This window comes from Myotis daubentonii, chromosome 11 (assembly GCF_963259705.1).
Source record: "Myotis daubentonii chromosome 11, mMyoDau2.1, whole genome shotgun sequence".
NCBI lineage: Eukaryota > Metazoa > Chordata > Mammalia > Chiroptera > Vespertilionidae > Myotis > Myotis daubentonii.
In genome coordinates, this window is record NC_081850.1 from 21,445,337 (window position 1) to 21,462,925 (window position 17,589).

The following is a 17,589-nucleotide window of genomic DNA, read 5'->3' on the forward strand; positions in this document are numbered from 1 at the left end:
CACAAGTGACCACGGCATTTGCTGACCTGCTCACCCACGAGCTTTCCAAAGTCGGCTCGCCTTTCACTTCAAGTTTCTCCAAGTTCCGATGAGCCCTTGTCCTGGGCCTGCCAGGTGAGGCGCCAGGAGCTTTCTGACCTCACAGACGGCCCCTGTGACATCATGGCCGCCAGAGGTGAGCCTCCTGGCCCCGGAGACGTCACAGAGGCCCCGCGGGTCCGTGCTGCGGCTTCCAGGGCCGGGCCAGCTGCTCCGGGCGCAGTTGGGCCTGCAGAGGCCGGCGGCTAGGTGCATGACCGGGAGCTCGCGGGGCTGGCGCTGCCCAGGCTCCGTGCTTCTCTCGCGTAAGGCCAGCAGGAAGGGGAACAGACAACAGGATTTTGCAAAAGGCCATTTAAGTTGTCTTTGGCGTGAATATTCAGAACAGTTGCCAAGGCCCTTGAGACCTTGAGCACCCCCGTTGAGGCGGTTGGGGTCTCCGAGGCGGCGACGGGCGGGGCATGCCTTCCGATGGCCCCGATGAAGAGGAAGTGCATCTGCGACCTGTGCTCCTGCGGGTAAGGTGACCGCGTCCGCCCGGGCCAAGGACCCTGGAGCCTGGGTTTCCTGACACCGAAGCCAGGCTGAGCTCTAACCCTGTGCCGCTGCATCGGGCAGCACCGCGGTGGATTCATCCACTTGTCAACCTTTTCTAGGCGGCGGTGCTGTCAGCCAGCGTTCTGCACCGCGTTCAGCAGGCTGGTGAAGGTGCGGTCAGGCCTTGCCCACTCTTCCTCTCTCCAGAGCTGTGCGCAGGTTGCAAATGGTCCCAGCCCCTATCCGCAGCCCAGGAAGTAGCGGCCGAGGCTAGGAACCCCCTGGCCAGCTGGGGATGAGTCTTGTTACTTTTGTTGGGCGTTTGGAAGGGGATGGGCTGGGGAAGAGGAGTCCTTTACTGTAACAGAGTTTCTTACTCAGAAATGATTGCTCAACTATCTCAATTCCTTGAGGTTCTGCTTCCTGGCATATGTCGACAGTTTGGCTCAAATAAACTCACAAAAATTCTAAAAAAATAAAATAAAAAGAAAAAAAGAAAAAAAGAGAAATGATTGCTCAGAGAGGTGTAAGGTGTTTGTAAAACTTGTTACCACGGTGGCGTAGCATGGAATGAGAGCAAGGAAAAGAAATTATTTTTGCACTTTGTTGTCCTGGCCCTGCTAGGTGTGTTTCCTGGTCAGCTGTCCTTGAGGACCAAGTCTGGCTGAAGCTGGGCAAAGGCAGGTGGTCCCAGGGACAAGGCCTCGGTTTTGTCACTGTTCTGTAGCTGTCTCCCTGCCTGTATCTGTGTCTGAGATGCCCCCACCCCACTTGATTTTCAGGACAAATGGGAGCTGCTGGTCTGGGAACAGATCAGAAGTGGGCACTGGGGTCAGCTCCTTGGGCTGTTACCAACTGTGGGGTCTTGCGCAGGCAACTGAACTTCTCCAGGATTCTCTAGGCATTAAATGAGTTAATGTATGTGGGACTCCTGCTAGTGGATTGTGTGTAGTATATGCCAGCATCTTGAAATCTGCAAACATTGCTTGTTAACTGTAGTGTGTTACATGAATATAAAAAATCGCACCAGTCATTAGGACAGTGGTTCTCAACCTTCTGGCCCTTTAAATACAGTTCCTCATGTTGTGACCCAACCATAAAATTATTTTCGTTGCTACTTCATAACTGTAATGTTGCTACTGTTATGAATCGTAATGTAAATATCTGCTATGCAGGATGGTCTTAGGTGACCCCTGTGAAAGGGTTGTTCCACTGCTAAAGGGGTCACGGCCCACAGGTTGAGAACTGCTGCATTAGGAGAACAAAAGGGCACTCAATACTGGGCTAGAAACCCCGCCCATTTCTGGAAGGTTCTCAACCCTGGCTGCTCATGAGAGTCACCTGGGGCTTTAAACTGCCCCCTGTTGCCCAGGTGGTTTAAATCATCCTCTCTGAGGGTGGGGCCAAGCACCAGTCTTTAGCTGACTCTGACCACTTCCCAGGACTGGGACCCACTGAACTAGCTCACATTACAAACATGGGTCTTGCTTTTAAGTTTTGTGAGATGGGACCAGCACAGTGTTTTAGTCTAGGACTAATTGTCCAAATTAGCAAAACCTCGAAGGCTCACCCTCCTCTGGGGCCCCTTGCATCATCTCCTGCCTTCTCGAGGTATTCAGACTGGGTTTACCTTGCACTGTTGTAGGCACTGAGATGGAAGTACATGGCATCGTCTCCATTTCTGCACAGCTGACAATCTAGTGAGGAAGGCAGCGACGCGTGTTTAAGGGGTGCAGGCATATGCAGCGAGGCGACGCCCTCCCGCCCCTGTAGGAAGGTGTACTTCTCTGGATGTTCTCCCCAACTCTGCCCCTCTTTCCTCCCTGGAAAGGGGCTGTTTGCCATCAGAGGCAGAGCCTGTCCTCAGGCCTCTTCTCCTTTCCTACCTCCTCCTGCGTCTGCCCCTCTGCTCCGTGGTTTCAGTCAACAGTTGGGTTTGACTCTCCCATCCACCAGCCTCTCTTTTTATTTTTCACTCTCATTTCACTTCTGAAAGTGCTTGTTGACTCATCTGACTCTCTCATCAACCTCAACATCAACAGCCTTCATTCACCTGTCCCACTCCCCCAGTTATCTGCCTCTTCTTTGGTGCCAACAATCTTCCACTTATCCAGGGTTTAAAGATTCGAGTCATCTCTTATCTTTCCCCATCTCCAGCATTTACTCTTTTCCAAAGTCTGGTGCCCTCCTCCTTTGAAATCTTTCAATTGGTCCTTCCCCCACTCTCCATCTCCATTGGTCCCTTCTTGGGTCTCTCAGTTTTATGTTTGGAAACTGGTTCTAACGTGCCTTTCTGACTTTCCCGTGAGTCCCTTACATACAACTGCCCCTCAAGTCAGACTGGGCTTCCCGGGATCCCTGAGCAAACCTTATGACCTCCCAGCTCTGTTCCTTGTCCTGGCTGCCCCCTCTCTCTAAAATGCCTGTGTCCCCTCCTTCTGCTGCATGTCCTTTTGAGGCCCCGTTTCAGTCACAAGTCTCCCATTGACCCTGCCCTGTAGCTCCCCATCAGAGGGCTCCCCACTCCCTGTGTTCTTGGCTCTAGTTCCATGTCTACATGCTCTCTCGCCCCATTTGATTGTACACTCCTGGAGAGCAGAGGCTGCATTTTCTGCTTTTGTGTGTGTGCTGCAGAATACACACCGGTCTTCATATAGTAGTCAAAATGCATCTTTTTGAATGAATAGGTTTTTGTTTGTGAAGGTGATAATATCAGAATGGATTAGGGAGGCAAGATCTGTAACTGTTCTGTCCCGTAGGGTAGCCACTAGTCACATGTGGTAAATTTATCTAAATTCATTAAAATTAGAAAAATTGAAATGCTACTTGGTCACACTGGCCACGTTTCAAGTGTTCAGTGTGTGTGGTGGTTACTCTACTGGACAGTACAGACAGGGAACGTTTCCATCATGGCACAAAGTCACACTCATGGAGAGTCTCATTATTTGGAAGTCTTCGTTGTCCTCACCCCCCAATCAGATCTGCTCTGAGGTGGGTTGGGATGGAATGAAAGGAATTTTATTGGTGTTTTCTAAGTTCCAGAAGTCGATGATTTTTGACTTTTTCAGCCTGAGGTAAATCATGTGGAAGAAGTCTGCTTGTCAGAAGAGAGAGCCCAGCAGTGGGAGAGGGGAGACTTGGGGTTTCTGAGTGAGTCTGTTGATCTCTGGGCTTCAGTTCCTGCAATGAACTGAAAACTAATGGAGGCTCCTGGGCTGCCAGGGAAGGAGAGAAACCCACATCTCTTCCTCTTATTACCCGCTTCATCGTTCTCCTAAAGCAGGAGTGGGCAACCCCCTGGCACGCGTGCCAAACATGGCCCGCCAGTAACTTTTGCTGGCATGTGAAACCCTCTCTTATAATCTTCCATTTACATTTTTTTCTTAATATCGACTTTCTTATTTTTCAGATAAATTCAGTGTAGGTGCATCTTAGATAAATAATTTTACATAACAAGTTATCTTAAAGACCATAGACATGGATTGACGAGAGAGGGGAAGAGCAATTTCTATGCCTCTGCCTTACCTCTCCCTGCCTTCCTAGATCCGACCAGTGTTTTGGTTTCATCCACATATGCTTGTGAATCTTTGTTCTCAGTGATGAATTTTGTTAAGTCTCGTAATAGGAGTAGCCTGACGGATGAAAGTAGTAGCTCGTGCATATCTCTGAAGGTCACGAAATATAAACCTGATGTAAAATCTCTGTCATCAGTGATGCAGCAGCAAAAGTCCCACTGACAATATCAAATGGAGTCATAAAGTTTCTGTCAGACTATCACTGTACATGTATACATTAAAAAGTAAATGTATTTTCCATCATCATATACTGTGTTTTTGTCGCTCGAATGAATTTTATTATTTCTTCAAGGTTCTTCACATACATTCACCTTAAGAGATATCAAGTAGGCATAACATGTTCTCAAAAAATTAGGGTTGGCTCGCAGAAGAATTTTGAGTCAGAGATTTTGCTGGTTTTGGCACGCACTCACATAAAGGTTGCCCACCCCTGTCCTAAAGCTTTGTTTGAGCAAAGAGTTCTTTAATGTCTTTTCAACTTTAATTTTGAAGACTTTGTTGTTAGTGGGGATGCTGGGGATGCACAGAAAGCTTGGAGAGGAAGGCTTCCTTCTTTCTGTAGGAGCAGTTGTCACTCTGGGAACCCTTAGTGCTCCTGGAGCAAGTTTTTTCTTTTGGCCACAAGATGGCAGCCTTTCCCCAACCAACTCTCTTAAACCCGACCAGCCTAAAATGGAAAAAACAACAACACAAAACACCCTTGGAGTTCTGTATTTTCCTTTAGTTTAATCCTTTATAGATTTACCTTATTAAGTATTCTAAAATGAGCAATTAGTATTTAAGGCCCAGAGGAACTCAGGAAGTGGTATACCTTGAGGAGTAGATCATAGATTACAAAGTGAAGGTGTTTCAAGTATCTGAGCCTAAAGATTCCAACCACTCATAAAACTTTTTAATGAGCTTTGCTGGCTTTAAAAAACCAGACATTTTTTACTGTATCAAGTTCAAGGCTGTCGTCCCTCCACAACGACACTCCACTTGACAATCAAAATCTGGCACTTGAAATTATTACCAAAAATGTTATCTCCTTTTCAATACAATCAGCGCCAATGAGCAAAAATATTCATGAGTTGTAGAAATAGGGTAAAATGAGCAGTTTTTTTTTTAAAAAAAATCAAACTCTACCACTTAGTTATCTTGACACAAGAGCTACATTGGTGGTTTGGAGTGATCCTACTTTTGTATGAGAGGATAATATTTCCAATTATATCTGAATACCCCCAGCATTTCCTATTACTGAAAAATGCCACCCATCACAGTTTTCAGTATTATACCACTGTACATTTCTGTAGTGTCTTGAAAAATTTAAAAGTACTTTCTCACATATTATTATCTTACTGGGGGGTCCCTCAACATGGGAAGCATTACTTAGTTTGGAAATTTGATTCCTTAATCTTAGCTTCCATTTTTCCCTGGGGATGTTTTCTGTTTACTGAGCTGTTCTTGTCCCAAATTACTAAATTGGAAATGAGGAGAGGTTTTTGGGGGAGCTGTAGATAAGTGAAATGTTAATCAGCTTTTAAAGCTGAAAGGGATCTTAGTGGCCTTTAGTGCCTTTATTTTACAGATAACGAAATTAAAGTATTGAGATTCATTTTAATGTACAGGAACACATTTTGTTAAGATTCAGGCACGATTTAGGTCAATCAATTAAATTTCATTTTTCTCCTGTGTATCAGACACTGGGCTGGAGCTTACAACTTATAGTCAGTGGTCTGTTTTCTAGTCACACGGGGCCATTTTTGACTACAGATTACAATATGAAGGCTCTCGTCCAATCGATCAATAGTATCTGATGTAAAAAAAAAAAAGTATGACTCTAAAAGCCTTTTAATAAGGTAATATAAGTGGCAAATCTCTCTCCTGAGATTAAAATGTAGCAACACCCCTCCCCCCTTTCTTTGAAATTCTTGTGCAAAAAAAAAAAAAAAAAAAAGCAGTTAATCAAGGGATTGATATAGCTTACTTTTATATCTGATTATTTTACGGCTAGCAGTGCACTATTTTAAAGACTTTGTGCAATCTTGCAGGAAATTCCAGGACTGGCTAATGTATCATGAAATATTTATGTAGCGTTGGTAGTATGCACAGCATTTCATAAAAAGGTAGTCCCATAGAGGACTTGCAAATTGCTGAAAAGGATGTGGATTTGGCCCCTTCACCGTGCACCGTGCTTGGGGAGGAAGGTGATCTCAGGGGCAGCCATGTATCTGCAACTTAAATCAGTTATGTTAACCAGGGAGGAACTTGTTATTTTAATTTTGGAAAATATTTTCTTCACATTGATGGAAATTTCCTTAACCTTCGATTTTATTTTCTTAGAGTCTCTGTTACAAATTAAGAGGAAGGAAAAAAATCGAGGAATTGGTTTGATGTTACATGTTTCAAGAAGAATTCTTGTTTTTAATTTAAATAAAATTGACTTCATAAATTCTGATTAAGAAAAAAAAAAAAGCACAGCTTTTAATAGATGCTTGCTGGTGACTTTTTATCTTTAGCAGATTCCAGAGAGAGAGAAGCCAAGGGAAAGAAAGAATCCCTTTCACTTCAACATTGAATATAGTTGTAGAATTTGTGCACTTTTTGTGTTGTTACATCTCCTTAAAAATGATTGCATTTTTGTGATATAAGAATCAATGTTTAATTGTTCAAATATGCCTTTCATCTAATAAAATGAGTATGGTAGTGTGTATAATTAAATTTCAGGTATTATAAAACAACAGAGAACTTAGTAGTGATTGAAATTACTGTAGTTAAAATGATCTACCAAATCTTATAGTCTGCAAATTGGTCAGTTTAGAGTACCCCCGGTGTAATTGTATCTTGCTTGGGAAGGTTCAACATCATTCCCTCCACTGGTACTAAAATATTTTCGACGGGCCTTCAGGTGATTTATTTTACTTGGATAGGGGACATGTCTCATGGGGGAAAGGTACGAAGCTTCAAATGAATGAGACCAATAAAATAAGTGATGTTGGATTTCAGAGGTGGAGGAGATCACTGTGGGAGTGGGGAGCGGGGAGAACTGTAGGAGGGGACATGCTTGGGGTGATCAGGAAAGTGAGGGCTAGAGTCAGACTGCCCGTTTCAGATCCTGGCTCGGCCACATTTTAACTGTGTGAACTTGTGCAAGTCATTGAGTCTTTGTGTGAAACAGATAATAACAGTACGTACCTTTTTCTTAGGGTAGGCGGGAGGATTAGGTGGGAGAGGAGCAGAGACCTGGCATTTCCGGTGAACTCTGAAGGGAAAGCTTATGCTAGGGGCAGGGTTGTGCATACCTGCTGCAGGGGCCCATTCCAGCTGCTGGTGGTCTCAGAGACATGGAGACATCACATCCACATGAGTGCTTGAGCCAGAAGCTCCATGGAGGCAAATTGCATGGGGACCCTTAAATATCTCCGAATGTGACCTCTGAATTTGAGCAGGCAAATAAGATAGATAAAACAGACTTCTTCCCAAAAGAAGTAGCATTTCCCTTTTTTTGTTGTTAAAATAAATATACAATATTTGAATTAGGCCAACTTAAGTCTGTTAGTCAATTAGAACTTCTGAATGGATTTGTAGTTTGTTAATATTTCCTTAAAAGTATCTCATTTTTATTCCATTCTTATTTTTCTTTCTTTTTAAAAAAATATACTTAAAAATATGTTTTATTGATTTCAGAGAGGAAGAAAGAGGGAGAGAGAGAGAAACATCAGTGATGAGAGAGGATCATTGATCGGCTGCCTCCTGCACGCCCCCTACTGGGGATCGAGCCCACAACCCAGGCATGTGTCCTTGCCCAGAATCAAACCTGGGTGCCTCAGTGTTCTTATCTGTAAAATGGAGATAATAGAGCCCAGCTCATAGGGTTGTTGTGAGGGTTGAGTCAGTGTTAAGTAAACCAATAGAACAGTCCGTGGTAAGGCCAGGTAGGTGTTACTGAATAAGTAAAATACAGAGATGCCAGTCTGTTCTAGGCAGTGGGGCCTCAAAAGGGCCGAACAAGACCTCTGCTCTCATGAGGAGCTTGCTGTGTTGGCGAGAGTCCTAATTCAGTTTACCAGCTGGCAGATAATCATAAATGCTCTGCAGGTAATTAAAACAGGGCGGCTCGAGTAAGTGCTTGGGGACTTTGTTAAGTGGGGAAGGGATGACCCCTCAAGACTTACTCTGCTCTTCACACAGCTGGGGGCCCTCGGCCTCCCAGAGCCTCTACACTTGAGTCCAGCAATGATTGTAGTTCTCAAGTTCAGACGGACACAAACAAACATGAGGTTATGTTTCTGTTCAGTCTAGAGCAGCGGTTCTCACCCTTCCTGATGCCGCGACCCTTTAATACAGTTCCTCATGTTGTGGTGACCCCCAAGCATAAAATTATTTTCGTTGCTACTTCATAACTGTACTGTTGCTACTGTTATGAATCGTAATGTAAATATCTGACATGCAGGATGTATTTTCATTGTTACAGATTGAACATAATTAAAGCATAGTGATTAATCCCAAAAACAATATGTAATTATATATGTGTTTTCCGACGGTCTTAGGCGACCCCTGTGAAAGGGTTGTTTGACCCCCAAAGGGGTCGCGACCCACAGGTTGAGAACCGCTGGTTTAGAGCTTTCCAAGTCTTAAGCAATGACCTGGGATTAAAGGCATCCTTACTGCCTGGCATAATCCTAGCATACTCTACCATCTGTTCAATTGTCGTCTTCACCAGCTCATTCAAAGTAACTGTGGAGCGCCTATGATTGTTTCTCTCAAAGGAAAGGGCAGTTTCTAAATAGCTGTCAAATTAACCACTTTTCCATATATTTTGGATATTGAGAATATATAAAAGTTTCTCTAATGTTAACAAACTGAGTTTATTATGTCGGGGTTAAGTTAATTTCTGCCTGTGCTGGTCAGTTACTTACTTTTAGGAGCACTATCCTTTATGTGATGATTATTTTGAAAAGTCAAAACTTTTCCCCTTAACTGGTCATTTTCTCTTTCAAGTATGATGTATTTCAACTCTGTTCTCCAAATGAAAGTGTACATAATATCTGTGAACATGAGCTCAAAATGAAAAGCAAAGACTTAGTTGAATACCTTGTTCTTCTGTCCTGCTTCAAATGGGTATACCAGGGAACGAGCATGGGGCAGTGAGTTAGTGTGTTTGAATTGAGTCCTGGTTTTGATTCATTATAAGCTTTGCGAACTTGTACAGGTTCTTTAACATCTCTAAACTTAAAAAAACCAGTAATCATGACCCATCTATTTTTTGTTTTGTTTTTTGATAATAGCCATCCTGACAGGTATGAGGTGGTATCTCATTATGGTGGTGTTTTGTGTTTCCCTGATGATTAGTGACATTAAATATTTTTTCACATACCTGTGTCTGTTCAAGTCCTTCGCCCATTTAAAAAATCGTTTTTTTAAAAAAATATATTTTTTATTGATTTCAGAGAGGAAGGGAGAGGGAGATAGAAACATTAATTATGGGAGAGAATCATTGATGGGCTACCTCCTGCACACCCCCTATTGGGGATTGAGCCTGCAACCTGGGCATGTGCCCTGACCTGGAGTTGAACTCTGACTTCTGGATTCATGGGTCAACACTCAACCACTGAACTACACTGGTCAGTTTAAAATCAGGTCATTCTTTTTGCTATGGAGCTATAGGAGTTCCTTATATATTTTGGAGAGTAACCCCTTATCAGATATATGATTTGGAAGTATTTCCTCCCAATCTGTAGGTTGCCTTTTTACACACACAACACACACACACACACACACACACACATACATACACATATATATACTAGAGGCCCAGTGAACAAAAATTTGTGCACTGGCGGGGGAGGTGAGGTGGGGAGGGTGTCCCTCAGCCCCACTTGTGCCCTCTCACAGTCTGCGACCCCTCAGGAGATAACCACCTGCTGGCTTAGGTCTGCTCCCTGGGTGGCAGATGGCAGGCCTGATCCCTCGGTGCTTGCCCCGCCTTCCCGGGTCGCGCACATGGCAGGGCTGATCCGGGGATTGGGGCGCTGCCCCAGGTCGCGCACACGGCAGGGCCGATCGGGGGTTGGGGCGCCAACCCGGGTCAGGTCGCACACGGACGCCTGATGCCCTGGGTTGCAGATAGCAGGCCCAGATGGCGGCAGGGCAGGCGAGATGGCGCTATCCCGCCCTGCCTGCTGTATGCAAATTAGCTGCTATCTTTGTTGGCGGTTAATTTGCATATCATGTTGATTAGCCAATGGGAGGCATAGCGAAGGTATGGTCAATTACCATGTTTGTCTATTATTAGATAGGATAAATAAATAAATAAATAAATTTCGGAGAGGAAGGGAGAGGGGGAGAGATAGAAAAATCAATGATGAGAGAGAATCACTGATTGGTGCCTGCCCTTCCCCCCTCCTGCTTTTAGTGGGAATGCAAAATGATTCAGCCACTGTGGAAAACAGTATGGTGGTTCCTCAAAAAATTAAAAATAGAACTACCATATGATCCAACAACCCCAGTTCTGAGTATTTATAAGAAGAATTGATGTCAGAATCTTAGAGATATTAGCATTCCCATGTTTATTGTAGCATTATTCACAATAGCCAACATATGGAAACAGCCTAAATGTCTATTAATGGATGAATAGGTAAAGGAAATGTGGTATATGCATACAATGGAATACTGTCTTAAAAGAAGGAAATCATGCAATATATGACAACTTGGATGAACCTTAAGTAAAATAAGCCAGTCACATAAACAACTACTGCATGATTCTATTCAGCTGAGTTACTTAAAATAGTCCAATCCATAGAATTAGAGAGTGGAATGGTGGTCTGTTGGAGGCTGAAGGCAGGGGGAATGGGGAGTTACTGATCAATAAGCATCAAGTTTCAGTTGTACAAGATGAATAATCTCTAGAGATCTGTAGTACAATGTTGCACCTATAGTCAATAATACTGTATTGTTCATTGAAACTTTTAAGAGGGTAGCTCTCATGTTGTATTCTTACAACAATAAAATAAAAATAAAAAATTAATGATCATCAGACAATGAGGTAGCCCCCGAACTCTATAATGGTGTTTTCCTAGGCCCCAAAAGTTCCCACCTAAGGTTCTGACAGTGTCTGCAGAGTTCTTCTGGAGCCTCTGCTGGTGGCCTCAGAAGTGAGGGAGAAGTGGAGGTGTGTCCCAGAGCTGAATTTTCTAAAAATTATTGAATGGCCACTTGGAATGAATGAATGTCCTTTTTGGGCCCCATGGATTCTTGGGGGCATGCCTGATCCAGTTTCCTCTCAGCGCTCTGACTTCCTCTGCACATTGGCCATGTATGGCTGCCCAGCCCTAGCTTTACACCACTTCTCGTTTCAGGTAACCAAGGAGATTAATTAGAGTCAAGTCACCATTTCCACACTTCAAGGAGAAGAGGGTCTGGTTGGGACGGCTTATGATGTGATTCCTAAGGCTTCCAGGGTTCTTTCTATGGGCCAATCAACCGAGTTCGGGGGCCTTGGGGTTACATAAACTGGGCATCTGGGGGAGGGGGCTGCTTTGTGTAATAGGGGTACAGGTAGGAAAAAATGATTAGAAGAGGAAATGATTGGCCTCTTCAGGACTCTTGCCAAAACATCCTTGTAGATAGAGTTGGTGAAAGATGGATTAGATGATAGTATAGTCAGGTAGTACCCAGCTCATTGAACAAGCAGGCCCATACAGTGTCATTTGATGGCTTTTTGCCTGCTTGGAAAAATATCACGAGCACTAGGCCATAGGACTCCATCGTTAGCCTTGTCTTGTTCAAGATTTTTATCAAAACTTGGATGAAGATGTAGAAGTCACCCTTATTAATGTACTGAAAACACAAAATGGGAAGAATATAGCAAGAATGATAGATGATAGTATCAAGATTCAAAATTATCTTGACAGGCTGGAATGCCGGGCCCCAAACCAAGCAGAAACGTAGGAGTAAACATGAAGTTCTACATTTGGGATGAAAAATCAATTATCCATATTCATAATGGAGAAGTTTGTCTTGGCCATAGTCTGTGAAAAGGTCTTTGGGTTTTATTTAACCACAGTTTAATATGATCTGATGCTATGACGTGGCTGCTAAGAATCATTAACTTTGTTTCAGGCTGAAGGGAAGGAGGGTGTCCAGGTCAGAGATGTAATTACTTCATTGGATTTTGGTTTGGTTAGACCACAACTGAAGGATGTTTTCCCATTTGGAAATGTCATTTTTCGGGGATACCAGCCAGTGACCAGGAGGGCCAGGTTAAGGGGAATGTATTCTGGAGGTGAGACAACTTGAACTTGATAGGATCAGGGGATAGATAGTCCACCAGCATTTGAAAGGCTGGATTCTGCAGAGGAGGGCCTGCGCTTGTTCCGGGTTATTTAGAGGGTAGAATTAAGACCACTGAAGGTCACTTCATGAAAATGGATTTTGAGTCAATACAAATAAAGAAGAATTTTGTAGCAGAACCATAGGTTGTGTGCCTGCCAGGATGCTGTGGAAAGGATCCCTGCATCGGACAGGAGGTTTGACAAAATGATCTCTAGGGTCCCTTTCAACACTGAAAACCCAGATTTCTGGAAAAGGGGAAGAGCATTTATTTTACTATGATGATTGAACTTGAAAGACTACTACAGAGCAAAGAACTATGGGTACATGTGATATGAAGATAAGCTGAGATCCATATGTGCCTGAAAAACCAAGGAAGTTAAGAGGGGTGTTAAGGCATTTCTATTTAACACATAAAGCACATGTGTAGACTTCAGCCTCCTTTCTGTATCCACCGTTCCCACTGAACCTGCGTTTCACTTGGTGTCCCTGCTCGGCTGAGAGCCCTGTGGTGACCCTTGGGTAGTGGATAAAAAAGCATCTGTCATTTCCATGACCTTTCCTGATCATGTCTACATGTAGCAGTTCATGGAGGAGGCTTGTGGGCTAGCCTGGGACTCTAGCCACCATCGAGGCAATGCTTTTAGGGGAAATACATATTTCAAGGTTTTAACAACCAGTGTATGGACTTTTGAAACACTCATTGCAAAGCTGGAATGTTTCTCCCTTTTCTTACACATCCCACTTCGCACCACCTTGGAGCCTTTTCTAAACTGGGCTCTGGGCTTGGAAGCCCCCCTTGCTCCTTGCTGCCAACCACGGTGGCTCCTAAAATCCTGATACTTCTGTTAATCAAGCATTCTCATTTCTCTTCCATGGCTCTGTCTAAAAATGGGTTTTACTAAGGCTCTTTCTTCCCCAAAAGGAATTAGAAGAGTCTGAGAAAAAGTGAGATAGCACAATTCAATAAGAAAGAAAAACGTGGTGAAATGGTTCCATGTCTTCTGTCCCAACCTTACACGATGCGCCTGCTCTGAGTCATCATCCTGTGGGATTTGGGGTTTCTGTTTTGCCGTACCTAGCTTCTCAAGCTTCTGTTCCTGTATAAGAAGGTTTAGGAACTAGGTGTGGATATTTTGAAACGATAGTAATGTTGGTATGAAGAAAGTTCCTAGAATGGTTATGCTATCAGAATTCTTGGTTGAAACAACGGACATGGACATTGTCTGGTTTAAGTAGGTTTAAATAAATGAAGGGGTATAGGACACCTCACAGAATTTTTGGGAAGGCTGGAGAGCCAAGGATGGAAGATGGGAATGTAAGGGCAGGTCAGGAAGCCAGAGCCATGGCCCAAAGCAGTCTCAAGAGACCCTCTGGTGAGGATCTGCTGATGTAACCCTGTGCCACTGGACACAGCCCTGGCCCTGCTGATGTTCCTACCTTTGGACTGAATTCTTCACTGTCACCACTTTAATTGTTTTATATCATTTATTCTACTTAAAAATTTTCAGATGGGGCTTCTGATTGGCCAGGCCTTGGTTAATCCTCCCTATGGAATTGGGCGTCGGAAGGGGTGTCTTACCTTTTTGGTTTCTTTAGTGGGAGGTACTTCTCTCACAAAATGTAGCTGCTTCATTGAATATGGATCTCAAAAACAAAAAAGTGTGTTTCTTCAAGGAAAAGAGACACAATTTTTTAAAAATGTATTTTATTGATTTTACAGAGAGGAAGGGAGAGGGATAGAGAGTTAGAAACATCAATGAGAGAGAAGCATCGATCAGCTGCCTCCTGCACACTCCCCACTGGGGAGGTGCCTGCAACCAAGGTACATGCCCTTGACCAGAATCGAACCTGGGACCCTTCAGTCTGCAGGCCGACGCTCTATCCACTGAGCCAAACCGGCCAGGGCAAGAGACACAATTTTAAGGCTTTCAAATCTTTCCAGTTGGTGATTAAAAGGAAGGAAGGTAAAGATTCGGCCTGTCAGGTTTTCGGCGAGGGCTGTTTAGAACCAGCCTGGACATGTGATGCCGGCACTCATCGCCCTCCATCCCGTCAGTGGGAAGTGGCTTCTGTTTTGAGCTCTGACTTGCCTCTCAGTCCTTCATGGAGAAAGCACCTCTCATCCCTCTACACCCCCCACCTCAAGCATTAGTTAACATTCACAAGGGAAGTTTTTGATTCTTCCCAGTTCTCACTGGGCTGCTTTGTGGCCATGTTCACTGACTCCCTACCCCCACAGGAGCAGAGAACATCTCTCAGCACCACTGGCTTTATTTCCCCCGAGGAGCCCCCATGCTGGGAGTTCCCACATTCTACCTGCATGGGGTGGAGGTGACATCTGGTGTACCTGTGACAGAACCGTGGCCTTCTGAGCAGCCTCTTTCTATGCCTTTCCTCTCAGAAAGTCTTAAATCTAAGCAAGAAGATTCCACCCAGTAACACAGGATCTGGTAGTTCTCTGCCACGTGTGGGGGCTGCCTGGAGCTCCTTGGTTCTGCTTTCACTCCTGCTCTTGCTGGGACCAGTCACAATGCTATTTCCACAGCATTTTTAATAAAACTCAGATCCTGTGGCTTTGATTCAAAGCCTTTGGTAGTTGTCCAGTGATCAGTGGACAAACGTCTCACTTATTCAAGTCCCCACCCTACCTTTCCAGCTGTTCCCGACCATGCACCCTGTATTCCAGGTTCCCCAAACTGTGCTGACACCCTCTATGCTAAGTACCCTCTGTGCGCTGACTGTGCTATTCCTGGATTCCAGACTCACCAGACTGTTCTACAGACCACTATGCAATACCCAGTTCACAAACTGGGTGCCTTTCCAGTATTTTGTCTAAAGAATGGAATTGGTTGCTAACATTATGCAAAATCTGATTTTAAAAAAGCGTGGGCTTCCAGTTGAAAAATCAAAAGATGTGACAGCCCTGTGCCCACGTTCCAAAATGGAGCAGTCAGCTCTTGCCCGGAGATGGGCCTGTTCTCTCCAGAGTGTCCTTGGATGAAATAGGGGGAAATACTGGGACTCGTTACCTTTCTATCTCCCACCAGAGGGCATTAGAATCTCTCAAAAAGTCGAAGGGACTGGAATTGCAAAGGCTGCCAGCTTGACTTGGGTACTGAGGTGAAAAAGTTATTTCGGCGCCAACCCGTTTGTGTGCTGAATGGGTGTCCAGCACGCTGTGTTGTTACTTTTCACACTTTAACAAACCCTTTCATTTGGCCTGTTTCCTCTCCATGATCTTAATTCAACTCACCTGAAAGCCAGCCGGAGGGAATCTAATGCAGCGGGCCCATAGAGCGTCTCAGCTACCTTCAGCCCAGGTGGAGGCTGTGGAAGGTTGCCGGGGTCCTGATGAGGCAGCGTCCCCCCTCTCTTCCCCTCCCTGGAATTGCCTGATAGCAGAGTCAGCCTCATGGCTTACCATTCCCTGGTGGTGCTTCTCGTTGGCACAGAATCTTGCTTTTTGTCAGCACCCTGAGAGCAGAGCAGTCGCTCTGGGCATGCTTAACGCTAACTAGGTCGGTGGACATTGATGTGTTAGCCTAAACGCCTGTTTATTAATTAAGAATGAAACATATCTGTGGAGGGGGCCTACAAACTCATTTTTGCTGGCCAGGGTGTACTTTCTTTTAAGAAAAATTAACAGTAGAAGCCAAAATATAGCCTTCTGGTTGCTTGTCTGAGTTTTGTTCAGGGGGAACACTATGGTTTGGAGGTCCTGCTGTGCTGCTCTGAGGGCGCCCCCTAGTGGTGAGAGATGGATGGTGGAGCACCTCTGTCAGGCCTCCCGTGGGAACTGGGCTGTGGGGGCCTTGCCATATTTGTCTCTCAGACTCCGTCTGTGTGCCCCCTTGCCCCCGTGGTCCATGCCACATTACAGGTCAATAGCTAATGCCACCAATCAGACTATATGAACATGCAGCATTTTTCACTTTAGGGCCTCTTTCCATCTTACCTGTTACAGATGATTTTAATCCTTTAGGCCTCAGGATTTGGCAGGGCTAGAGGTGAGGACCCTTAGCCCCTCTAAGCACCTGAAGAGATCTCAGGGTTTAAGAAATGAAAGTCGCTCTTATCCCTTATATGGTGACTAAGTGCATAATAAGTGAAAACAAAGGTTCCAAGTCTTACTTTCTGTATTGGTTTTCGTCTCTTTGCTTGCCTTGGTTAAAACAAAGCAACTCATTATTGCCTCATTGTTTTCTCTTTCATTTTTTTTTTTAAAATCCATCCTGGATACTGGTAAGGTTTGAAATGGTTTAATAAGAATGTGGGAATATGGGGAAAAAAAGAAGAGAAAGAGCATAAATGGTGTAGTTGGGTCTTAGGTTTTTGAAAAAATTGGCTTTGGTTGTTAAAAATCTTGTAAGCTTTTTTTTCTTCTTCCTGTATCAGTTTGGGTTGAATAACCTATTCATGTTCCATTAGGCAAAGCTAATAATGAATTAAATATATATACATATAAGCCTATGAATCCTATTTTTGACTTTAGTTTCCACTAATTTGCCTACAGTCAGAAAAGATGCCGACTCAGACATGAATCTTATAATCTAAGACTTAGCTGCGGGTAGAACACAAGGAGCATGAGTGCTTATTAGGGAAAAGTTTTGGCAGTTTTTATTCATGTACACGGTCTAGTTGAAGGAGAGCTTCCATGTGCTCCGGGGCGTATCCTCTTCAGTTATGTTTTGTTATTAGCATCACCCGTGGACCTGGGTTCCCAAATGCAAAGGGAGGGAGGGAGGGAGACCAGACTGCGTGGTGAAGTTGTGGCTGTGCCCATCCCTGCCTCTCCCAGCAGAAAGAATGGCAATGGGCTCAAATGCCTCGTTGGGTAGTTTTATAGGACTTGGAGAAATCAGGTAATTAAGAAGTTATTTGGTACTGAAGCCCAGTCAGCATGTATTTAGATGCCTTTTTAATGATCTGAATTTTGCTTAGGTTTCATAGCGCTATTAGGATAAGTAAAAGACTTAATTCCTATTTTTAGGGAGTTTAAAAATCTATAGAATTGGAACACATGCATAAAACAGATAGCAATGCAGGACACCATAGTGTGGTGATTAGGTTAGATGACATGCCGGGGTTAGACAGACTTGCATTTTTTTAACGTTTCTCAGCTTTA

At 44.2% G+C, this 17,589-nt stretch overlaps 1 protein-coding gene across 1 annotated transcript in view; it reads left to right on the forward strand.

Annotated features, from left to right (window-relative positions):
• Positions 1-510: 510 nt before the first annotated feature.
• The window catches only part of SAXO1 (stabilizer of axonemal microtubules 1), a 77,811-nt gene continuing 60,732 nt past the window's right edge, over positions 511-17,589 (forward strand). The window contains exon 1 of the mRNA XM_059658749.1: positions 511-557. Coding sequence (XP_059514732.1) covers positions 511-557 — 47 coding nt within the window. The remainder of the gene's footprint in view (positions 558-17,589) is intronic.